The 23524-nt window shown below is 54.7% G+C and overlaps 3 protein-coding genes across 8 annotated transcripts in view; 1 reads left to right on the forward strand and 2 right to left on the reverse strand.

Moving 5' to 3' along the window:
- Positions 1-13406, reverse strand: part of TTC21A (tetratricopeptide repeat domain 21A) — a 29630-nt gene extending 16224 nt beyond the window's left edge. For all 5 annotated transcript variants that reach the window (XR_009247337.1, XM_036497490.2, XM_004581372.2 and 2 more), the window contains exons 1-11: positions 13281-13406; positions 12797-12926; positions 12545-12655; positions 12197-12363; positions 10154-10276; positions 9579-9736; positions 7422-7506; positions 4896-4994; positions 3966-4158; positions 837-934; positions 454-654 (exon numbers count right to left, since the gene is read on the reverse strand). Coding sequence is in view for 4 of the 5 variants with exons in the window: in XM_036497490.2 (XP_036353383.2) it covers positions 454-654; positions 837-934; positions 3966-4158; positions 4896-4994; positions 7422-7506; positions 9579-9736; positions 10154-10276; positions 12197-12363; positions 12545-12655; positions 12797-12926; positions 13281-13307 (1392 nt within the window). In the remaining variant the exon portion in view is untranslated. The remainder of the gene's footprint in view (positions 1-453; positions 655-836; positions 935-3965; positions 4159-4895; positions 4995-7421; positions 7507-9578; positions 9737-10153; positions 10277-12196; positions 12364-12544; positions 12656-12796; positions 12927-13280) is intronic.
- A 25-nt stretch (positions 13407-13431) lies between these two features.
- Positions 13432-19741, forward strand: GORASP1 (golgi reassembly stacking protein 1). 2 transcript variants are annotated; one of them, XM_004581705.2, is made up of 9 exons: positions 13432-13648; positions 15634-15714; positions 16118-16321; positions 17299-17385; positions 17499-17629; positions 17798-18002; positions 18538-18688; positions 18962-19114; positions 19299-19741. In XM_004581705.2, the coding sequence occupies exons 1-9, from the start codon at positions 13586-13588 to the stop codon at positions 19565-19567; spliced, it is 1344 nt and encodes a 447-aa protein (XP_004581762.2). In that variant the 5' UTR covers positions 13432-13585; the 3' UTR covers positions 19568-19741. The 2 variants fall into 2 exon arrangements, with proteins under 2 accessions (XP_004581762.2, XP_058534564.1); XM_058678581.1 differs by lacking the exon at positions 13432-13648 and adding an exon at positions 13682-14257.
- Positions 19742-20647: 906 nt separating this feature from the next.
- The window catches only part of WDR48 (WD repeat domain 48), a 33619-nt gene continuing 30742 nt past the window's right edge, over positions 20648-23524 (reverse strand). The window contains exons 18-19 of the mRNA XM_058678532.1: positions 23164-23356; positions 20648-22616 (exon numbers count right to left, since the gene is read on the reverse strand). Coding sequence (XP_058534515.1) covers positions 22521-22616; positions 23164-23356 — 289 coding nt within the window. The 3' untranslated portion in view covers positions 20648-22520. The remainder of the gene's footprint in view (positions 22617-23163; positions 23357-23524) is intronic.

The raw sequence follows: 23524 nt of genomic DNA on the forward strand, positions 1-23524 counted from the left end.
CTTGGTGTGGAGGGGAGATAGAGATGTGAACATGCAGTCCTTGTCCACAAGGGATCTTAACTGGCTAAGAAAGTGGGATAAGCAGTCTAGGCTAACATACTGCCTAGGAGGACTCGGAAGAAAAGAGAGCCAAGGTCTAGTGTAAGGTAAAGGCGGGGCATGGGCCAGCAGCACCTGCTCCTTGGGTATGGCCCCTGGGCCCAGCAGTATCAGCATCAGCATCACCTGGGAGCTTATTAGAGCTGAAGGGCTTTGGGCCTCACCACCACAGTCTGCGTGTGTGCTGAACAACTTCCCAGGTGATCTGTGTGCTACATGTTCTGAGACCCGCTGTTCCCCCAACCCCCTGCCCTCCAAGGTTCCACCTGCCTGGGGACTGTGCCCTATCCCTTCAGTTACGCCACCTCAGCCTGCACATCAGATGCTTTCTGTGCCGAAAGACGTTCAGTTCACCTGCTTGGAGCAGAAGAGCAGGTACTCCTTGGCCACACAGACCAGGAAGAGGGGGTCCAGCTTTTCGAAGTACTCGCAGCTCATAGGGAGGCCTTGAATGCTGCTGAAGTGGAGTTCCACAGCCTCCTGGAGCAGCGCTGTGACTTCCAGATCCCCCTTGTTCTTCTTGGATGCCAGAAGAGCTTGCAGGAAAACCAGTACCTGTGGAAGCAAGATTCACTCCTAGTTGCAAGGCTGACCTGGGCAAAGTGGAGGTCCCAGCTGTCTTGGCTGCTTTCTGTTGGAAGCAAGCACGCAGGGGCAAGAGGGCAGGGGACATGATGCCAGAGACTCACCCCCACCCCTGACACTCCTTCCCGCCCACCACCCCCAGGAGCTCTGACCTCAGACTTCCTCAGGGACTGCTGCACCTCCTTCAGGAATTCCAGCTGGTGCTCAGCCTCCTCCAGGTGGCCTTCCAAGATCTGGCACCAGATGATCCCTGGGAAGGGACAGAACAAGGCTGAGCGGCTGGCTCTAAATCAGGGAGCAGCTAGTCATAGGCTCATGGGCCTGGGGGAGACAGGAAGGAAGTGAGGGGCACAGTGCCAGGGCACGAGAGCTCTTCCAATAGCTTCACAAATTTAGAGTGTAACACAGCACTTTGCAGGGGAAAAAAAATAAATAAAAACAAGTCACAGGGCTACACAGAAAAAACAACCCTCACTCATACTCTGGGCTTAACACTGTCTCTGGTGGGAATCATTATTGACCATTTGGGGGAATGTTCTCTTCAACACTGTTCTATTTGTTTGGTTGTTTTTAAAGATTTACTTATTTATTTATTTGGAAAGGCAGATTTAAAGAAAGAGAGACAAAGATCTTCCCATTCACTGGTTTATTCCCCAAATGGCCGCAATGGCCGGATCTGAGCTCATCTGAAGTCAGGAGCCAGGAGCTTCTTCCGGGTCTCCCGCCTGGGTGCAGGATTCCAAGGCTTTGGGCCATTCTCTACTGCCTTCTTAGGCCACAAGCAGGGAGCTGGATGGGAAGTGGAATAGCCAGACCACAGACAGGCGCCCATATTGGATCCCAGCGCTTACAAGATGAGGATTTAGCCAATGAACTATTGTTCCAAACCATCTATGTATATTTTTACTATGTCTTTAGCTAATCTGGTAGCTTCCAATTTTTTTATGCAAATAAACAGGACATTTTTCTTTGCAGCTTCCGAGTTTTTAATCAGGTTTTTAAAAATCTTCTAAGTTCATGTTGACACACTTAACACTGGGAATTTCAGTGGTGTGAGGTAGGGAGTGATCTTGACTTTTTATCATGGAAAGTCAGATGTTCAATTAAATCGCTGAACAACCTCCTGGTCTGCACCGGGGACTTCCATGTCTCATGTGTTTGTTGATCCTACCTAGGACTGGGCTCAAGCTGACTTGAGTTTCTGCAGTTTTGTGCTGTGCTTTGACCTTGAGAGGACCAATCCCGTTTCCTCTTACTCTTCTTTCACAGACCCTCCCCAGCTGCCTTCAGAACGCTTAACTGCTCACCGTCTTCCTACTTGCCACCTGGCTTGTCAGTAAACAGCCCAGCCCACTGATTGGCCCGCCTACAGGATCTTTCCCTCCATAATGCTGTTTTCCATTTTCAGTAATGTTCTTTTGTTCTCTGTGCCCCTTTCATAGTATAGTAGGCTAGCCAAACACACTGAATGAGTTTCAGAGGAGCAAAGTCTTTAATGCATCCAGCCTTAACTTAGCTGCTCTGAGGGCCACTGCCCTTTCTGGTCCCCTTGGGCCACTCTTTTTTTTTTTTTTTTTTTTTACAGATTTATTTTATTTTTATTACAAAGTCAGATATACTGAGAGGAGGAGAGATAGAGAGGAAGTGGAGCTGCCGGGATTAGAACCAGCGGCCATATGGGATCAAGGCGAGGACCTTAGCCACTAGGCCACATTGCCAAGCCCGCCCTTGGGCCACTCTTTCAGATTGCTGGCTGATCTGGCGATAGAGGACCAGAATGGAAAGCATTGTTATCAGGCAGGTTTCCCAAATCCTCAAGGTCACTCTCTGGTTGTCCCCACAGAGCAGATAGGCTGGTGACCCAAGGGCACATGAGTGGGCAAGGGCTAGGGCCGGGGTGAGAGACACAGGTTCTCTGGGTGCTGGACTTTCCTCTGACTGATCACTGGGGCTCTCCCTTAAATGAGGAAGTGGGCAGGGACTCAGACTGACCCAGGGAACATGCCAGGGGATTTTGGCTCTGTGTGGAACAGTCAGGTCTGTTTTGTTTTTTAGGTTCCTGAGGAAGGTGGGAAGTCGCCAGCAGCGGGGTGGGGGTTGGGTAGCCCAAGGCCCACGTGAGTGGGCATCTCCTTGATGTCCACCTCTGGGTTGGGCATGGCTGCACCCATCCTCCCAGGGTCTTTTCACTTCAAGCTGCCATGTTTAAGGCGCAACATGGTGACCCAAAACTTCTCTTCCGGGGAAAAGCAGGTCAGATGTTTCTTGAGCTGCTCCATCTCTGCCCAAGCCCTACTTAGAGAGTCCATGAGTTTCAGACCACTGAGCTCATCACACCTTCTAGAAATAGGAAGTTCTCCAAAGTTTCCCATCCTCATAAGGCAGTTCCCATGTTTCTGGGTCATGGTGGATTTGCTATATTTTTGAAATGTCACCACTTTCAGGGGATTTGAGACTACAGGAGGGACATGGGTCTTGAGGGGTCAGTTTGCTGGAGGCCATGAGCACCCATGCTGACAATTACACTGTGTGGAGGAGGAGCCTGAAGCTGGGGCAGGAGCAAACCAGCTCTCAGGCTTGGAGCATGTGGCTTCCTTGGCCACTAGCCCAATGCAGCTATTTCAGAATACACTTGGGACTGTGGCATGCTGGGGTACTTTGAGGAAGGGAAAAAAAAAAACCGGGTAAAATGAAAATGGGGATCTGGAAGATTATCTGACATTTATAGATGGGATTAAAAAATCACACCTGCACAGACATGGAAGTAAAACTCCCCAACTGACTGTCTGGTGCCCTTCAGCTAGGGGATCTGGGAGGGAGGTATCTGAAGGCTGTGTGTGTGTGTGTGTGTGTATGTAGATGTGTGTGCATGTGTATATGAGTGTGCATGAGTAAGTGTGCCTGTGTGTATGTATATGTCAGGCGTGTAAGTGTGCATGTGAGTTTGCATGTCTGAGTGTGTATACCAGTATATATGTGTACACAGTTGTGAGTTGGGTGTGCATGTGCCTGTGTGAGTGTATGTTGGTGGGGCAAGGGAGTGGAACAGTCTCCCAGCACTGGCTCTGAGCAGAGGTAGGGCCCAGCAAGGACAAGGGTCAGGCTGCCAATCTTCCAGGAGCATTCGTTTGGACAGCCACGGTTCCATGTAGCTCACACCTACACTTGTGGGGAGTCTTCAGATCATACGCTACACCCCTAAACTTGCAAATCCTCTATGGAGAACAACTCCAGTGTCCCCCTACCCTGACCCCACACCCATACCTGGAGCCTGCACAGACCTGTCAGGGCAGCCTTGCTGTTCCCGTCCAGGTTCATGGCCTCGGAGTACCACAGGAATGCCTCCTTCACTTGATTCCGCAGGATGAGGAGGTAGCCCAGCTCAGTGGCCACCTGAGCATAGGAGGGCTTGGCCAGGAAGATGCGCTCCAGGAAGCTCCCCACCTGGTGGAGGACAGCCTGGTGCCTCCCACACTGCAGGAATGGGGAGGAGGGAGGGAGACAAGAAGGGGAATCTAGCTGGACCAGACCTCCTCAGCAAAGTTCCACTATAAAGGAGGGCACAGAATGGGGCTGGAGGGGAGGGGGCGCTCTGGCAAAGCTGGGTAGGCTTAGGAACCCAGCTCCAGCTACAGGGACCTCCAAGGGACCTATTCCCCCTGTCTGGCTGCAGTAAACTGGTGCAAGGACTCTCATAAGGAGGTTTTTCAAAGCCCAGAGCTGGGTGAGAGGAGCTCTTAGTGCCCAGGGTTGGCCATCCCCTCCCTGTTCTACATGGGCAGAACATGGAAGGGACAAGGGGTGTCCTGGTGGCTGCCTTGCACGACACATTTCTGGTAGTCCCCGAGCCCCAGGAGCTGCCCTGGTTCTCAGCCAGCTTTGCTCTGGGCCTGCAGGGTCTGACAAAGACACAGAATAACCTTCTCTGGCTTGGGCCTTCCTTGATGGCAGAGAGACCTGAGCAGGCCAGTAGCTGCCCCAGGTTGCTTCCGGGAAAATCAATATTGGCTATAGCTGGGCGTGGCTCTACTGAGACCCCGCCTTCTTTCTCCAGATCAGGTGCTTTAAGACTCCAGGAGGGACGTCTAAGCCCACAAGATTGTAGGCAGGCACTGGTTGGAGGCAGGGAGCGGCCGCAAGGGGCTGAATCTGGAATGGAAGGCGTGGAGCAGGTGCTACGGGAGTTTCTCAGGGGAGCTGAGGTTTCATACCAGCCGGCTGACCACAAGGATTTTTTTAAGATGCAGGCTTGGATTCTGGGGCTCTCTCATCTCTAGTGCCATAATCAGGTTACTAACATGCTCGACAGCCTGCCGAGAGAACATAGAGGAAATAGTTAAAGGCAGAAAAATTGGGCAGTGGCTCCCAGTCCTGGCTGTGCATCAGCATCCATTGGGAGATTTAAATGCTCACACCAAGACATCCTCTCCCTACCACACACACACACACACACACACACAAGATAATCAGACTCAACCAGACTGCAGTCCACGGCCCCGGCCCAAGAATTATTTCAAAACCCCACAGGGGGAGCTTGCTGCGATGTCATTCACTCCTGAGCTACCCCTCAGACTCTGAGTCTGGGAAGAGAAGCCACCCTGGGAGATCTACAGAGGCAGAGTCAGGAGAATAGTCACACAGTGTCCACTCCACAGCCTGTCAGGCCCGCAGCAGATCATCCGGGCTGGTGCAAGGCCTTGGCCTCTTGGTGGTGGTTGTCACCATGTTGGCTGGTGCTTCCATCAGTACAGAACACCCTTCAACAGCCTTGCGGGTCAGGGTTGCTGCCCAAACTTTCCACATTGGAGGCGAGGGGGCAGAGGGTTAGGCAGTTAGTCTGGAGGTCACCCAGCCAGATAAGGGACTACTGAGCTTTGGATTTGTTTTGTTTTTTCCTAATGCTTATTTCCATCTACTTGGAGGACAGAAGGAGAGCAAGAAAAACGGAGTTTTTCCATTCCCTGGCTTGCTTCCCAGATGCCCATAGCAGCCGGGGCTGGGAACTCCATGTGGCTCTAACACAGCTGTGACAGGAATCCAAGTACTTGAGCCCTGAGCTGTCCTACCTTCCTCAAGGCACATTAGCAGGAAGCAGGATCCCAGGCATAGTCTGGCGGACGGGTGGGCATAGGGGTGGAGGCGAAGGAAGGGCTCTGTGTGCTAACACCACCCCCAGGATTTTGCTCACCAGGCCGGGCCCCAGCATGCCTGCCCAAGTGCTAAGGATGAATCCGTTCTTTGGTTCCTACCTAGAGGCAGGGCTGGGGCCCTTGCTGAGAGCTCCTTCTAAATACGGATTGTCTGCTCCGACTCACTCCACCCCACAAAACCCACAATCTCAGAAGAAACCAGAAGTTCCCTCTTCCCACGAGGACCCCTTAGAGACTCTTAATGTGCCCTCCTCTCCACAAACCAATATATTTTGTTTATTCAAAAGGTGATGCTTCGGCTAAAAATACAAACTGTCTTTTTTTTTTTTTAAAAAAAAAAAACAAAAAACAACACATCAGAGCACTGAGGTTTCATGGTACATTCTAGAAGTGGGTGTTGTGTTGCACTGCAGTCGGTTAAGCTGCCATGTGGGATGTGCCAGTCAAAAGAGCCCTGGCTGCTATGCTTTCCATCTCGCTTCTTGCTAATGATGCATGTTGGAAGGCAACAGACGATGGCCCAAGTGCTCGGGCCTCTGCCACCTATACAGGAGACCCAGGTGGAGTTCCGGAATCCTAGGTTTGTTTAGCTTGGCCCGGTCTTGGCTGTTGCAAACCTTTGGTGAGTAAATCTCTATTTGTCTCTCTTTCCGTGTGTTGCTCTACCTTTTGAGTAAGTAAAAATAAATAAATAAGATTAGTAATAACAAAAAGGAATTCTAGGTGTTTCTGCTTTTGAGATCTGGCTTAGATGCTTTGGCAAATGCCAAGGCTTAAGAACAAGCCTGGGACTTGGTGCTACTTAGTATTGCCCGGGCAATTCCAGGCATTGTCTTACAGAATGGCATTTCCACAGTGCCATGGCATAGATTAAGCCTCTGCCTACAGCATGGATATCCCATATGGGTGCCATTCAAGTCCCGGCTGCTCCCCTTCCCATCCAGATCCCTGCTATTTTGCCTGGGAAAGCACTGAAAAATAGTCTTTTTGGGTCCCTGAACCCATGTGGGAGACCCAGAAGCAGCTCCTAGTTCCTGGCTTTGGACTGGCCTAGCTTTGGCCACTGTAGCCATTTGGGGAGTGATCTAGCATATAAAAGATCTGTCTCTCCTTCCCCTCTATAAACCTGCCTTTTAAAATATATATATATAGTCCTGGATTCTGTGGCACTACCATGACACCTACTCTCTGCTCTCATTGATTGGATTATTGCAGCTTGACAGACACTGTTTTACACTTTCCCATTTATCTCATGGAGTCACTGTCACAACCTCAACTGTGAGGTACTATGTCCACCTGATATGTGAGGTGCCTGAGGCTTAGCCCAGAAGAGCCACCTGCCCAGGGTAGCATGAGGCAGCCCTGGCATCAATCTCAGCACCTGAGTGAGGCTTCCCAGCCACACTGCTCAAAGCACCAATCAGAGCAGCCCTCCTTAGGAGCAGGGATCCCAGTGGTGTGGGAAGGGGGATGCAAGGCTCCAGGGGTCCCTCTAAGGCCTTGAGGATGGGGAGGCTTGCAAGTCACCAGGGATTCCTCCTTCCCTCTGTCCCGGGGTTCAGTTTCTGAGTCTTAAGGAGAACTTACTGTGGTCATGTTTCCTTCTCTTGCAAGCTCATACACAGCTAGAGTTTGGTAGGCATCAATGTTGTTCTGGTCCCTTTCGAGGATTCTGAAATGGGAAGAACCACAGGCACTGGAGGGTCAAGAAGCAGGATTGGGATAGTATACTGGCAGCTTCTGATGGCTCTTTAATACCTGTTTCCTGCTCTGCTTTCAGCAAGACAATTTCCAAATTAGCCAGGCATTAGGTTGCCCAGAATAAAGACTACATTTCCCAGACTCCCAGTTCAGCCTCAGTATGGTCATGTGACCAAGTCCTGACCAATGAGAAGCAGGTGAAAGTGATACCTGTGCTGCGTAGGTGTGTTCAACAGCAAACTTTTTGTACCCAAATAAACTCTTCCCACTTTTCCATGAACTTTGGAAGTCCCCTCAAATAAGGGATGAAAGGAAACACACTCAGAGTCGAGTTTGAAGCGAGACAGAATCCTGGGAACACTGGTAACCAAGAAGGCTCCCATGTGGGAATGTGTACGGTGCCAGACTCGACCTGTTGGCACCAAACACTGGCTCCTTGTGTGTGGGTGCTCAGAGCCAGGGCAGGAGAGCCCGTGCATGCCCATGGCATGGCCTTCTGCCAGGCGCTGCTGGGTAAGCTGCTGGCCTGAGGCCCAGACTCCAAAGCCAGCTCCTTCAGGACCCTGTCCAAGTCTCCACAGTGAGAGGGGAGCTGAGGGCTCACAGTGGCACTGAACATGTGGTACGTGTGAGCTGGCCAGGGCGAGCTGTCTTTCCATCAGCTTCCAGCCCCTCTAGGTCGAGGCAGGGAGTCTGGTCTCGTGAACAAACTGCCAGTGAAGATGCCTGTGTCCCACATCAGGAGTGCTTGAGTTCAATGCCTGCCCTCCGGCTCTCAAGATCAACTTCTCAGTAATGTAGATGCTTGGGATGCAGCAGTGATGGTTCAAGTAACTGGGCCTCTGTCACCCACATGGGAGGCCTGGATGGAGATCCTGGCTCTCCCTCCGCCTTTGCCAGCTTGGTGCCAGCCATGGGGGCTATCTAGGGAGTGAACCAGCAGATGGGAGCTTGTACTCTCTCTGCCTCGCAAATAAGTTAAAAAAAAAAAAAAAGAATAAAAGGCTTGTGTTCCAGTTCTCATTAGAGGAACTAGGAGGAGATAGTCTTTGCATGCTTGTTGTGCGTATATTTTTATTTTTAGGACTGCTGTGTGTGAGGGACTTCTTCAAAAGTTCATGGAAAATGTGTGTTCTAAAAATATGCATCAATGTAAGCAATTGTTTTTGCACCAACATGAATTCATCTTTTCCTGTCTTCCCACCAACTTTCCGAAGAGCCCGCCCGCTACCACGTAATTCATGAACAAGTTGCAGAGTGATGACTCCCAGAGTTCACCAACTCTTCTGCGGGAGATAATGAGGATTTTTACGCATTTGAATCACTGTGAGAAAATGAAGTGCTGCAGGCCTGAGGAGATACGCTTCAGTTGTCTAGAAAAGGCTTAACCACAAAGCCTTCTGCAGACGCTCCTTCCCTACAACCTATCTATATTTTTGTCCACAGAGCTCCCGGGTCACCTTCACTGGATGCACGGTTCCCACCAGCCCCAGTGACCCCAGGTAGAGGTGACCCTAAAACTCTCACAGTCACTGATGCCCCATTCCCCTTGGGGTGTTTCTTGTAATTTAAAAACAATAACAACAAAACTAGAGGCCAGTGTTGTAGTGCATAAGCTCAAGCCACCACCTGAGGTGTTGGTATCCCATATGGGAGCAGGATGTGGGACTCCCAAGGGGCCTCTTAGCAGCTGGACCAAACACTTGCCCCTCTGTTTCTTGATTCATTCTAGACTACAGCTCCTGGCCTCGGGTGGCCACAGGTGAGTATCTGATTGGCTCCCAGCCATTCTCTCTCTCCTCCTCCCACTCCAAAGCAATCCTATTTTTACTCCCCCCAGCCTCTCTCGCTGGGTCACAGTCATCTTTGTAGTGGGGCTTGTAAACAAGCAGCACAGGAGGAAGTCTTACCATGTGTGGGGTTTCAAGCTTTTGGGCACCAAAACAGACTCATGCTTTAATGGTATTTTCCATGAGCTTGCTGAAATGCCCTTGCATCGGCTTAGAGAGGAAGAAGCAACCAGGGTAGGGGCCCCACCCTCACCTGTATGCTGTCTCTACCACCTGCTCCCAGTTCTGCTGGGCCAGGAACAGTTGCATCTTGAGGACGAGGGCGGGCAGGAAGTTGGCGGAGGCTACGGCGAGCTGGTTCACCACCTCCAAGGCCCCTGAGTAGTTGTACTGCGTCATAAGGTACCTGGCCTGCAAGGGTGGGTGGGGGGTGAGGGGTGAGGGGGTGTGGTCCAAGAGGGCAAGGCCATCAGTGTGCACAGAGGGCAACAAGCATCAGTGTTGCCACCCAGATGGGCTCAAGCAGGTGGCCACTGAGGAGACAGCTTCTGGGAGTAACCAACTGTCTGGTAGAATAGGGCAGGGGTCCCTGAGAAAACAGGGGTGGAAAGCCCAGATGGGCAAGGAAGCAGATGGACTCCACTCATCCCCTGACCCCTACCCCACCCTCAACCCCTGACTCCCCACCAGAATGAAACAGAAGCTCAGACCACGCAGCAAGGAGGGTGAGAACTAGAGTGGCCCCTGGGCTGCTGGGTGACCCATAGCCCAGTTGTTGATTCTCTCTGGGCCCCCATGGGATCCAGCTAGGGATCCCCTACTGCCCACCTTTCCCATCAGTCCCAGCGCATCTTTGCTGTCCTGCAGTCCTTGCTCCAGATACTTGATGGATTTCTTCACAACCTGGGGGTTGTCTGAGGAGAGGTCCACCCAGCCTCTAAGCACAGAGCCCTGTGGGAGGGACAAGAAAGACAAAGCCCTCAGTCCCTGCACAGCCCTGAGCACTCGCCTGCTCACCTACCACTCGGCCCCATAGCTCCCCCTGCAGGCCAAGTCCCTGCATCTGATTCACCAGTGCTACTCTTGACAGCTCCACCCAGGAGGCTCCCGGAGGAGGCCTTCCTTCAGGTGCCCCACCTGCCTGAGGCCCTCTCACCTAGTTCACCATGGCCATTTTTATACTTAGGGTCAGGCCAGCTCACAGGGGCCCAGACAAGGCTGCGCTGGCTGTCCATGCAAGAGCTGGGCCCTGCGTGTGAAGCCAAGGATGTCATCTGAGAGGCTGAGCAGGTACTAGGTTGAGCAGATGCTAGGGTGAGCAGGTGCTAGGTTGTACATGAGTCTTTGCTCAGCCTCTCCAGGCTGCTGCGATAGGCCAGATCTGGGAGGTGGGACTGGGGGTGGGGGTGGGGGCGGCACCTGCAAGAAACCTGTCCTGAACAATTATTCTTTAAGGAGCCTTTTCAAATATTTGTTTTGTAGTCACTGCCCTTTCTGAAAAAAAAAAAAAAAAAAAAAAAAAAAAATATATATATATATATATATATATATATACTTTTTTCCCCCACCAACTTATTTATTTTATTAGAAAGGTAGATTAACAGAGAGAAGGGACACAGGGAGAAAGAACTTCTGTCTGCCATTCACTCACCAAATGGTTGCAATGGCCTGAGCTGAGTTGATCTGAAGCCAAGAGCCAGGAGTTTCTTCTGGGTCTTCTACCAAGGTGCAGGGTCCTAAGGTTTTGGGCTACCCTTTGCTGCTTTCCCAGGCCATAAGCAGGGAGCTAGATGGGAAGTGGAGCAGCCAGGACATGAACTTGTACCCATATGGGATCCTAGTGCTTGCAAGGTAAGGATTTAGCCTTTGAGCCATTGCACTGGAACCCCCCCTTTGGAAACTTTATATCACAGAGTTTGGTCAGCATAGTGGTCCAGCAAGTTAATCCTCCACCCTGTGGCACCGGCATCCCCTATGGGTGCTGGTTCCTGTCCCAGTTGCTCCACTTCCCATCCAGTTCTCTGCTCATGGCCTGGGAAAGCAGTGCTTGGGCCCCTACAGCCACATGGGAGACCTGGAAGAGGCTCCTGGCTTCAGCTTGGCTCAGCTTTGGCCATTATGGCTCTTTGGGGAGTGAACCAGTAGATGGAAGATCTTCTGTCTCTGTGTCTCCTGCTCTCTGTAAATCTGCCTTCCTAATAAAAATAAATCTTTAAAAAAATTCACAGATTACCTATGTGTGATGTGCTATATGATAGTTGTATTTCCTACATTCTTTTCATTTGCTCCTCCAGGAATCTAATTATGTCCTCACACATTGCCATCAGCCCAGCTAAGAGGCGGAGGCTTCCAACCCTACCGCTGGGGCAGATGCACTCCGCGAGAGCCATGCTAGAAGTTCATGGAAAATGGACCAAGAAGACCATACCGGTTCAGATGTTTTAGACTCACACCTCGTGTCAGCACCACACCGTATGAACCATCTAGAAACCTCCGTCTTCTCCCAGGAGGAAGGCAATGCCCAATCTGGTCAACTCATTTGGAGTTTTCAACATACAACCAGGGAAGCCGGACTGCTGGGTAAAAACTTCTGGTTTCTAAATGTGAGCTGCTAATTCAGGATTTAAAACCAGAAACAAACACACACCATGTAAGCTACAAAAAACCCTATCTAGACACGATAATCCAGACAAATGGCAACGGGCCACCTCTACCAAGTCCTGAGACATGTGAACTGGTGCGTGGAGCACTTGAGTGACCCAGGGTCTTGTCCATTCCTCAGTGTGGCCTCCCTGGGCTCCAGAAACTTTCATGGGAGAAACGGGCCAGGCTGGGGGCTGATGAAGTCTCGAGGCCCAGGGCGGCGGGTACCTCTCCAGAGCCGTTGGAAGCCTTCAGGCTGTGGTCGAGGTACTCCCTAGCCTTGTCGGGGTGGCCAGCGAGCCACAGGAAGAGGCTGGCGTAGTACCGCGCAGAAGCACTGGCTGAGGTGCGGGTTTCCTTTAGGCTGTGCTCCAGCTCCTCGACGGCTTCTCGGTCTGTGAAGCCAAGGGCGGAAGAAGAGGGTGAATGAGGACCTGGAGCCGTGCCTGGGTCCCTGAAGGAGGGGCCTCTCTCCACACACAGGCTTGCCACGGGACAGGGGCGCCGCACACACCCTGGCTCAGGGCTGGCGCATGCACCTGCTTCCGGGTTGGGGCTGAGCAGTGCAGCACTCACCGATGGTCTCGCAGCACTTGTGGGCGTAGAGGAGGGCCATGATGGAGCACAGGGCGACGTCCGGGTAACTTCGCATGCTCTGCAGCTCGCCGATGGCCTCCTGGATGCGCTCTGCCAACACAATCCATGGGGGTGCGGAGCCCTGAGGGCAAGTGCCTGCGCGAGGGCAGACACCCAGGTCCCAGGGCATTCCCACCACATCTATCTCCGGGTAGCTGAGGCGTCCAGGGGTGGAGACTGCCCAGCCCTTACCTTCCCCGAGGAGGCCATAGGCTTTGAAGAAGTGCAACACGGGGTCATTGTTGAATCTTTCCAGGCCCGCCGCTGCGGCCTGCTGCACGTGGTGGAAGTACTTTTCCTGGCTATAGTACACGATGGTGGCCTGTGTGGAGGAAGACAACCCTCAAAGACATGCTCGGTCCCTTCCCTGGTCGTCTGCTGCCCTACCCTGAAGCTCCTTCACTCCTCCTCATCTCAGCTGAGGTAGACGGAGCAGCTCAGGCAGCCCTGGGCACAGGTCAGCCAAGAAGTGAGTTTGGAGGAGGCTGGGGATGGCTGCCAGGTCCTGACTGACGTGAGACCAGGGCCGGAAGCTGGTCTTCAGAAGGCAATTGGGAAAAAAATCAGAGAAATCACACCACATGGCTGCAGATACTGGGTGGGGCGGGCCACCTGTCAGGATGTGGGGTCACGGTCATGGTCCCAGTGTCCTCGAGGGCGCAGCCAGGTAACGCACCAGGAGGGAAGAGTCACTGCGGTTCATCTCCGGCCGGGGGGGCGGATCCGAGTTCCTGGGTCGGCTGAGGAAGGCGCGGTCCACACTCACGCGTCAGGGTCCTGGGTGTGCCTCTCGCGGCCGGAAGTTGGCAGGCGCGCGCGTCCTTGGAAACGGGGCTGCCGGCCGGTTGCTAAGAGCCGGGAGAGGGCGTAACAACACTGCCACGTGATAAAGGCGCAGGTAATCGAGCGCCGAGTTGGCCTGCCGGCTTGGGCCAGCCCCGCCGCGGTGGTGGACGCCAAGTTCCGAGCCAGGTCGCTGCCATGGGCCTGGGCGCCAGCACTGAACAACCTGCCGGCGGTACCGAAGGCTTCCACCTGCACGGAGTGAGTCGTCCCCCTCCAACCGCCGGCGATGCCGCTGACCTCGGCCGCCTCTGGTCACCGGCCGGCTGGCGGCTGCTGTGTGTCCCTGTCCGGTGTGGCCGCCTGCGTGGCGGGCGCTTGCCCCAGCTGGCGAGAGCCGCCCGAAGAGGCGGCCCCCGAGGACTTCCTGACACCCTTGGTCTGTCCGGACCACCGACCCTGCTCCCGTCCAGTACCCAGGTTGTGGACTTGTGACCAGAGAAAAGTCCTCGAGGGCCGTCTCGGTCACGCGTGGGCACTTGGCCTGTGTGTGCTATGGTCCGTCACAAAGTCCAGGGTGGGAGTCCTAGGGACCCCCTATCCCCACGCAGGTACCGCGGGAGGCAGGTGGAAGCCCACGACTGGCCAGGCCAGTGGGCCGGAGAGAACCGCTGGGGACGCAGGGGAGACAACCTTTGAGTGCCTCTCCCAGGAACTGTGACGGTGGCAGAGGGCCTGCCTAGGCCAGATGGAGGGTCAGAGCCACGCCACCGGGAGGGCCTCTGGCCCCCAGTCCCCTGGCACTAAGACGCAGATGTGTGTGCCTGGGTGCCTGACCATGGAGCTGCTGTGTTTGCAAGGAGAGAGAGGGTGTGTTGCTAGCAGTTGCTTGCCTGGTCTAGGACAGGAAGTGTAGACAGGACCAGCGTCCTTCTCACGGATTCGATCGGAGGCAGAGGGAGTGTGGAATGATGATTTGCAGAGGTTGGGGGGGGTCATCATGGGCAGTGGCTGCAGTTTTCCAGTTAGCTGGCTGTGGCATGCAGAGTTCTAGGCACCGGAAAGAAAGCTGTGGGCAGAAAAGAGGCCATCCCTGTAAAGGATCCTGGTGGGAGGCCCCCGGGAGACCTCAAAGACGCCATGGCAGGTGGGTGGTCACAGTTGCCTATGGGTACCAGGAGCCGGAAGCAAGGGAAAAGGGGTGGGTTGGTGCTGTTTTGGATGGAGCTGGCGAGTATCATTGGAACTCATGCCTGGGCAGGAAGTAAGACAGGGACTGGTCATTAGGGGATTAGCATTCCTGGCGGAAGGGGTAGCCAGTGCCCAGGTGAAGCTGGAGTGGGAAAAAGGAGGAGACCAGCCCCCGTCCCCAGAACCTTGCATGTGGTCCTGAAGGTGTAGCTTTTTGGCCCAGAGTGGGGGACCCTGTGGTGGGGTGGTTTAAGTGGAGGAGAGACCCAGAAGAACCGGCAGCCTAGGGCCTCCCCATGAGGAGATGGGAAGAAGACAGCAGTGGCTGCCTCCAGGGCCAGGTCCTTGGCACAAAGGCCATCTGGTGGCAGTTGGGAGCTTTAAGATGGGCTTCAGCCACAGCCCGCAGGCCAGGAAGTTCCACAAGGGGCAGGGAATCTCGAAGAAATGTCCTGTGTGGGCACAGAAGCTGGGATAGAGACCAAGGAGGGGGTCCAGCTGCTCTAGAGATGTCCCCAGCCCAGGGCCAGGGTGTGGAGGTTGGCATTGCCCATTCCACAGGCAACCCCTGGGGTCTGCTGTCTGCCAGCAGGCTGCAGTGGCTCTCCCCACCTGCTGGGCCGAGCCTGGCCTTGCCCACCCTGAGGTCAGGGTCTCCTAGTGGGGTCTGGCAGCAGGTGGCTTTTCCCACTCTGCTTTCAGGCACAGCCTTAATAGTCCCTCCCCATCTACATCTGAACATTTCTGGTGCCTCCCGCCTTCCAGCCTGCCCCAGCTCAGCTCACTGGGGTGCATTCCCATGGACTGGGCCATAGTATCTGATACCTGCTGGTAGCCCCAAGATTGTGCCCTGCCCCCCTCCTTCTGGGATGGAGCCATTTTGCCCAGAGGGAAGCTGGTACCCAGGAAGGTACCGGATGAAATGAAGGAGAAAGCCTCATGGTGCCTAGAGGAGGGGTCCTCCCAGGCCTGTGTCTGGGAGAGGACATGGGGTAGGGGATCTTGCTGGGGCATCACAGCACTGAGCAATGACTGTGGGCTCTGCCGTGGAACAGGTCCAGGAGAACTCCCCAGCCCAACAGGCAGGCCTGGAGCCTTACTTCGACTTCATCATCACCATTGGGCACTCGAGGCTGGTGAGACACCCCTCCATTCCCCTGCTTTATCGTGTGCCTCGTGTCCCCTTGTCCCACAGGAGGCTCCCACCGTCCTGCCTCCTGTGGGTTTGGCATGGGATGGGAACTAGCCCTGTGGCCCCTTCTCTCCTGGCTACACTCAGAACTTGGCTGGGACCCTGTTCCGGTTCTGGAACTCTGAGGGCACCAGGGTTAGAGGGACTGTTGAAGGAAACCCCCTGCCAGCCATAGGACCTGAGGGTACTGTGCAGGGTACTGTGAGGACTCTGCTGCCAGGGGGAGTGTTTATGGGGGTGGCAGGAGGTGGGGGTTACCATGGTCACCTGCCCAAGCCCCTGCTTGGCCCTGCTCGGGATGCTGGCTCAACTTGGGGTCCAGGGAGTGAGCCACCCTGCTCCTGCAGAACAAAGAGAATGACACACTGAAGGCGCTGCTCAGGGCCAACGTGGAGAAGCCTGTGAAGCTGGAGGTGTTCAACATGAAGACCATGAAGGTGCGCGAGGTAGAGGTGGTACCCAGCAACATGTGGGGCGGCCAGGGCCTGCTGGGTGCCAGCGTGCGCTTCTGCAGTTTCCGAAGAGCCAGCGAGCACGTGTGGCATGTTCTGGTGAGTGATAGACACAGGGTGGGGAATGGGGCCGGGGGCCTGGGAGCTGAAGGTGGTCCAGGGGATGTGCCAGGGAGCACAGCCAGTGGGTGTCTGGAGCACTCTGACGGTGGGGTCTGCTTTCACCCCAGCATCCCAGAGAGAGCAGGTCCCTGGCTTCCTGAGCCATGTGCCCTGAGCCCTGTTTCTCATCAGCTGTGGGGTTTGGGCACAGGAAGTGGCTGCACTGCCAGGCTGCTGTCTCTGTGACCAGTGTCTGTGCATCTGGGCATGCACACCGTATGCGTGCACAGGCTGGCTTCCTGCCCCGTCGTTAGATGGCTAAGCCATGCTTCGGTGCCTCTCGGCCACTGAGTTGGCAGGGTGTTCATGTCTGGCCCTTGGCATGGTACGAGAGGGCTGTCCTGAACTGGCAGGTGGCTGCTTTGCTTTCCAGCCACCTCCGTGGCCCACTGACCTCTGGAGGGAGGGAGGCTGGCCAGGGTTCTTCCCTGTGCAGCCTGCCTGCAGTCAGGGCTTGTGACAGTCCCCACATGCTGGCCCAGGAGATGCCAAGACGGGTGAGGGGTGAGATGCCAAGGGAGGAGCGAGCCCTGTGTCCGCTTTTACTCACTGCCTCCCTCCAGCCTCACTGGGGCTCTGGGCTTGTGCCTTCACAGCAGCAGCCAGGCCAGCGAAAACACACTGTGGTCAGTGTTTGGGGTTCTCTAACCTGCTCAGCATCCCCTTTGAGTTGTGAGGAAACTGAGCCAGAGGGAGGTTCAGCAATGTGTTCACAGTCCCACAGCTGGCAGGTGGGGGAGTCTGCAGCCCTGCCGGATCAAAGTCCAGAGCCGAGCCGCAGTGCTGAGCCATGGCACGCCACAGTGCTGCCCTCTGCTGACAATCTGAGGCCCACAGAGGGCATGCCACCCCGCCCCTCTCCTGTCCTCAGCTGTGTGAAGGCGTTGGTTTGTGACTTGTGACTCTTATACCAGGATGTGGAACCCTCCTCTCCCGCCGCTCTTGCGGGCCTGCTCCCCTACACAGACTACGTGGTGGGCTCCGACCAGATCCTCCAGGAAGTGAGTGGCCCCTGCTTAGGCCCCTTCTCCTGGGACCCCAGTCAGAGATGGGAGGTGCCCCAGGGGAGTTCTGGTGCGCCAGAAGCAGGCCTCAGGAGCTGTGTTTCTTGTAGTCTGAAGACTTCTTCACGCTCATCGAGTCCCACGAAGGAAAGCCCTTGAAGCTGATGGTTTATAATTGCGAGTCGGACTCCTGCAGGGAGGTGACCGTAACTCCCAATGCGGCGTGGGGTGGAGAGGGCAGGTACTGCCCAGGGTTAGAGGGATGCAGGACTGGGGCGGGGGGTAGGTGGGATGGCTGTGGTGGGAGGGCATGGACTTAGAGTCACTTGGTGGAGAGGGAGGGCTGGGTGATTAAGTAGGGAGGGCTGTGGGACAACCCCCTGCACTGAGTGCCTCTGGTCTTTGGCAGCCTGGGGTGTGGCATTGGCTACGGGTACCTACACCGGATCCCAACCCAGGCGCCCAGACACAGGAAACCACCCAGTGCCCCACCACCTGGCACCTTATCACCTGAACCCCACGTACTTGATGCCTCACCACCTGGACCCACCCCCCAGGACCTTCCTGTGTCTTCAGACCCAGAGCTGGGTTCCAGGCAGAGTGACTATACAGAGGTATGTGGGGAGCACCTGGCGGGGAGCAGGGAGCTTTGTGTGGGCAGAGGGGCCTGGCAGCTGGGACATGAAGACTCTGGAAGCCACCCTTGGGAGTGTCTCCAGCAGCTCTTCCTTTGGGTCTATGAGGCTGCTGTGCTTCTGGCATGCCCATGTGCTCTGGGACCCAGTGGGGGCACCCAGTGGGGAGTCCTGCTTGCCTCTAGACAAAGACTCTGCCTAGGGCAGTGACACCCTGGCCCTGATTCCATGGCTCCTGAGTGGGTTCCCTGAGAGCACCTTTGGTTTCTAGGCTGATACCTGCGGTCTGTCCAGGTGGCATGCTTTGGGGGCCAGGTGGGTCCCTGGCACTTTCTGAGAGACCAGACCACGCCAGGCCCGACCTTGTGGTCTGACACCACTTACCTGTAGAGGCAGGGGATGGGCAGATCAAGCTGAGCAGGGCTGACAGGGCCAGGAGGGGTGGTAGCTGGGCTGGACTGCAGCGTCTTTGGCCTGCAGGCACTATGCTGATGGCCCCCCTCTCTTCTCCTAGGCCCTGCTGCAGGCCCCTGACCCCTCCCCGCAGGATCAGCTTCCTGGGCTTGCAAGTCCCAGCCACAGTGCTCTTGACCTTGGAGGACTTCCTTACCCCATGGAAACTTCCCTTCAGCCTCCGCCACCACTGCAGCGAGTCATGGACCCAGGTACTGGGCAGACCCTGGAAGCTGGGGCCCCCATGACCCCTGGTGCTGAAGAGCGGCCCCCCGGCTCCAGAGCACCTTCCCCAGGGCCCACTGACCTTGCGCACCTTACATATGCTCCGACGGTGGCACCCCGTCTAGTCTAGGGTACTGCTAGCAGCAGTCTGCAAACCTTCAGGGCTGGCTCCCAGGGCAGCCAGGGGCTCCGCAGCAGGGAACCAGCCTCTGCAGGGCTCGGGGTTTTGTGCTGGCCAGTGACCACGCTCCCTTCCACAGGCTTTCTGGATGTGTCCAGCATTTCCCTGCTGGACAGCAGCAATGCCAGCACATGGCCCAGTCTGCCGCCTCCCTCAGCGTCTGCCGGCACGGCCGGTTCCACCTCAGGGCCAGAGGATGTCTGTTCTAGCACCAGTTCTCACGAGCGGGGCGGTGAGTGGCTGGCATCCTCGGAAGCCCACCTGAGGCTGCCCTGAGTCCCGTGTCTGAGTGGAAAGGTCCGTGAGCTTGGCCCCCTGACTGGAGTTAAAGCCTGTGGCAGGGGTAGGTGGGGGTGACTGGCCCCTAAGTCATGGCCTAATCCTGCAGGCCTCCTGAGCCCCCTGCTGTGTTTCAGGTGAAGCCACGTGGTCTGGGTCAGAGTTTGAAGTGTCCTTCCCAGACAGCCCTGGGGCCCAGGCCCAGGCCGACCACCTGCCCCGGCTGAGCCTTCCCGACAGCCTCACCTCTGCAGCGTCCCCAGAAGATGGGCTGTCTGCTGAACTGCTCGAAGCTCAGGCTGAGGACGAGCCGGCACACAGTGAGGGTACCGACACCCAGGTGGAGGCTGAGGAGCCGGTTGGCCAGGCCCACCCCTCCACCCCGGATGCATACCCTGGGCTGTGATGGGCTCTGTGACACCTCGAGGGCAGGCAGCCCCACTGTGTGGCCAATCCATCCCTGTGCAGCCTTCCCCGGGCCAGGTCACTGCTCCTAGTGCCAGGCAGGGAGAGCTGGCAGTGGGCTTGTGTGTCTGCTCAGACCTTCCTCCAGGCAACAGGAGATGGCTCCCAGCACTCAGCTTGCTAGTCCTGCTTTGGGGGTCTCAAGTGCTCTGGGGGTGGGAGAGGGCTTGGAGTAGCACGCCATGTTAAATGCCAGGTCAGCACTGGGCAGAAGACAATGGCTGCTTTGCTGCTTGGTGGAGTGGACAGCCCCAGTGGGTCATGAGAGGCGACCAAGGGCTTGGAGGGAGGGCATCTTTGGCTCCCACCCCACAGGCCCAGTGCCTGCTATAGTCATGCCTGCCCAGGAGGTGCAGGCTGTGGGCACAATCCAGCGTGAAAACGAGGGACAGAGGAAGGATACAGTGTCGGTGTTGGTTCAGTCACTTTGTAGGCTTGCTTATAATCTTTTCACTTAGCTCTGTCAGCCCCATCTGTACCGGAGGGAAGGAGCCCCCTTGTCTTGTGTGCCCTCACTCCTGTCCCACACTGTCTACTGGTCCACCTTCCCGTTTCCCCTCTTCCCGCCCTAGTGTGCCTGCACTCACACCTGAGTTGCTTCTCCCCTGGGGGCTGTAAGCCAGTCACCATGGCAACTCCCACCAGCTCCCCATTCTATATGGCCACCCTGTGACTGCCTTTAAAATCAGACAGGGCAGGCCCACCAGCGGTAGTTAGGCCAACAGTGAGGGGCTGTGTCCTGTGGGAGCCAGGTCACAGGACTGCAGGCAGCTGGATGGCCATGCCCAGGCCTCCAGGCCTGCTTCCCTACCCTGAGCCTGGCAGTGTGCCCTTGCCCAGAGGTCCTAGCTCTTCCCTCCCCATCTTTCTGTTCCCTATCCCCCAAACTGGGGGGAGGTTAAATGCATACTGATGCTAATTACTTCCAGGGTGAACATGGAACCAGAGGTTTCTTTTTCTAACCTGCTATGAAGGAAAGTGACAAATGAAAAGATAAATAAATGTGTACTAGACATTGAAATATTTTAACTAAAGCTTTTATTCTATACAACTGTGAAATACGGTACTTGACCCTTTTGGCATGGCAGACTCCAATGTTCTGGAAATGGTGTTACGGTTTGACTAGAAGGAAAGTCATGCTGGGGGTGAGTGCAGGCACCCCAGGCTCAGCACGTGGGGCAGAGCAACCCAGGCAAAGCCTTGCCTTTTGCTCCAGGCCCCTCGAGCACACACAACTGTCGGCTGGGAGATAGGTTTCTTTTTCTTTTCCTTTTTTTTTTTTCATTTTTTTTTGCCATTAATTCACAACTATTGCTAAAAAAAATGTGCACCAAAAGCACACTGCTGTATCCAACAAATAGAAAGGACTTAAGAAAAGGAAAAAAGCCCAGCAGCCGGTTGCCCTCTGAGGGAGGGGGAGGGAGCGTTTTTAGCTCACTGGCTGAGCAGCCATGTCTCTGCTCACGTCTTCAAAGTGCAGGCGGCAGTGACCTGTCCACATTGCAGAGGAAGCTGGCCAGTGGCAAGGAACCCCTGGCCACAGTCGTGCAGGTCAGGACAGTGCCAGGGGAAGAGATGGAGCGAGGCCGTCGGCTAACCCCTTCCCCCCACCCCCTATTGGAACCTGTGGAGATGGAGTAAAGAAAGAACCTTCCCACCCCCTCCCTGGCCCCAGGCCCCAGGGCCCATGTCCCAAGTGAGCTGGGGAGGCAGCCGGCCTGGAATCAACTGCCCTCGGAAGGCACTTGTGCTTCTGGCTGCTGACAGGAGGCTCATTGTGTGCATTTTCAGGGGTGGGGGGAGGGGTGGCCATCGATCTATTTTGAATACAAATAACTAGGGAAGAATCCAAAGAATTTCCTGCCAAAAGGTGTCATGTGTATCCCCAATAAGTTAAATTCTGTACAAGATCCAAATGATTTCTGTGAAAGCTTTAGGTCGTTAGAAAGAACAGTGAAAAGAAGACCTGGCTACAGATAAAACAAAAACCTGCATATAAAAATTTTGGAAAAACAAATATGTAGACTTTGAGGACATGCCTGTCAAACTTGCTCACGCTAGCCCCTCTACTTGGACACCATATGCTTTTGGCAGCATATGAATGAAACTGAAATTTCATTCTGGCCTTACGTTCTGATGGTGTCCTACTGCCACCCTGGAGGGAGACCCTGGGGTCCTAGCCGCAGGAGGGAGGGGAACTGTGCGGCAGGATGCTGTGCACGCTCTGGCCCAGCAGCCCAAGGGCTGTAATCCGGCACCTGCAATTGCACCAGATCTTTCTACAAGAACACATCTGAGATGCAATATTAAAAAAAAATGCCCAATAGGAATCGTTTATTACGAAATGGGCTGGCTCTCGAATTGTGCAACAGCAATTCACGTTAAAAATAACTGTCTTAACTGGTGAAAACAATTTGGTAAGTTTTTTTTTTTGTTTTTTTTTTATGACAAACTTGGAAAAAGCCTTCCTAGGTACTGAATGAATGGAATGTAGTCTCTTAGAAAAGCTATAGAGCATGTGGGTTTGAAATGGAAACACAGTGACAGATGCAGCCCAACTGGATGCGTCTCTAACAAGTGCTAACAAAGACAAGGTCCTTGGAAACAAGAGGAAGCCAAGTCTGCCCTGGCCTGTGGTCATTTCTCTGTTCGTCTCCCCCACAGGTTGCCCGGGGCTCCTCTGCTCTCTGCTTCCCTGGGGACAGCTTAAGCTACACGGAGACTGTTTCTATAGTACATCTCGATTAGTCACTTCAGTGGGAAGGGAAGCTCTGTCCACACCAAGTTGGCCGTCAGAAGTGTGGCTCCTGTGGGGGCTCGGTGGGCTTCCAAGGACTACTCGCGGGGCCAGAGAGGAAGGTGGCAAATGATACCCAGGAGTGTCAGCCCGCCCTTCACGTGGACTTCTGACGGTAGTGCAGGGTAAGGTCACCACCACTTTTCCATATGAAGTGTTTCACTGTCCGAAGGTCCATATTTGGGTCCAAAACCTGAATAGAAAAACAAAAACCAGATAAGTCATCTTTAATCTTCATGTTTTCTGAAACCCTCAGCACTTACCCGAGCAGCTCCCATGAAGGGATTTGGTGGCCTACCATGCTGGCACAGCCTCCAGGTCCACAGGCATGGGACGGGGCAGTGAGAGGGGGGCACCTATGATGATTAGGCCAGAAACCTGAGGCCACCTTGCAGCCACTCCTCCAAGGAAATGCTCGGGTGTGCGGCTTGACCTCACACAGCTGCCCCATCTCCAACCCTTCCACCCTAGGTCTTCCACACAGCAGACATTTTGCAAATCAAGACTGGGTCTTCTTGGTAGGGAGTAGCCACCAGCACAGTCAAGTCCACAGGTTTGTTTAAGTCTCCGGGTCTGTTCCCTAAAATCCAGGAATGAACAGGGGGTTTTGCGGAGGACAAAACGGTTCTCACAGGTAAGAGGAGAGCTCCCTGCTTCCCAAGGGCCTCCGGCCGAAAGTCAGCATCACACCACATCATGTCTGTTTCTGACTGGGAGCTGTGGTCCTCAATGCCACTCACCTGGTCCTGGCATAAAAGTTCAATTTTCTCCTCTGCCAGCACAGCAATATCCTCCTCTTTCTCCTGTTCTCCTGGTTTTTCATTGTTAGAGGAACTCGTGGTTTGAGACTCATTGTCCAAGTTGATGATTTTCTCGTACACGTGCTCCATGACTTTGCGGACCTGGAGCATGTCACTAGCAGACAGTCTGTCTCTGTAAGAGGCAGTGACATTCTGTGACATCAGTGAGCTCACCACACAACTGCCCTTTGATTGTTCGCATTGCATTTTTAAAGATACACCAAAAACATAAAACAATGCATTTGTAGTCATTACCTTGATCCAGTTTTAGAAGGATTTTCTATGGTGCCACCCTAAGGCA

The sequence above is a fragment of the Ochotona princeps genome, chromosome 21, assembly GCF_030435755.1.
Source record: "Ochotona princeps isolate mOchPri1 chromosome 21, mOchPri1.hap1, whole genome shotgun sequence".
Lineage (NCBI taxonomy): Eukaryota > Metazoa > Chordata > Mammalia > Lagomorpha > Ochotonidae > Ochotona > Ochotona princeps.

Bases quoted from the DNA above. Each gene is read 5' to 3' on its own strand.
- GORASP1 (XM_004581705.2), top strand. From the start codon at position 13,586: ATGGGCCTGGGCGCCAGCACTGAACAACCTGCCGGCGGTACCGAAGGC. The intron at 16,322-17,298 runs GTGAGTGATAGA...CTCTTATACCAG, and splicing joins AGCACGTGTGGCATGTTCTG to GATGTGGAACCCTCCTCTCC. The intron at 18,003-18,537 runs GTATGTGGGGAG...CTCTTCTCCTAG, and splicing joins GGCAGAGTGACTATACAGAG to GCCCTGCTGCAGGCCCCTGA.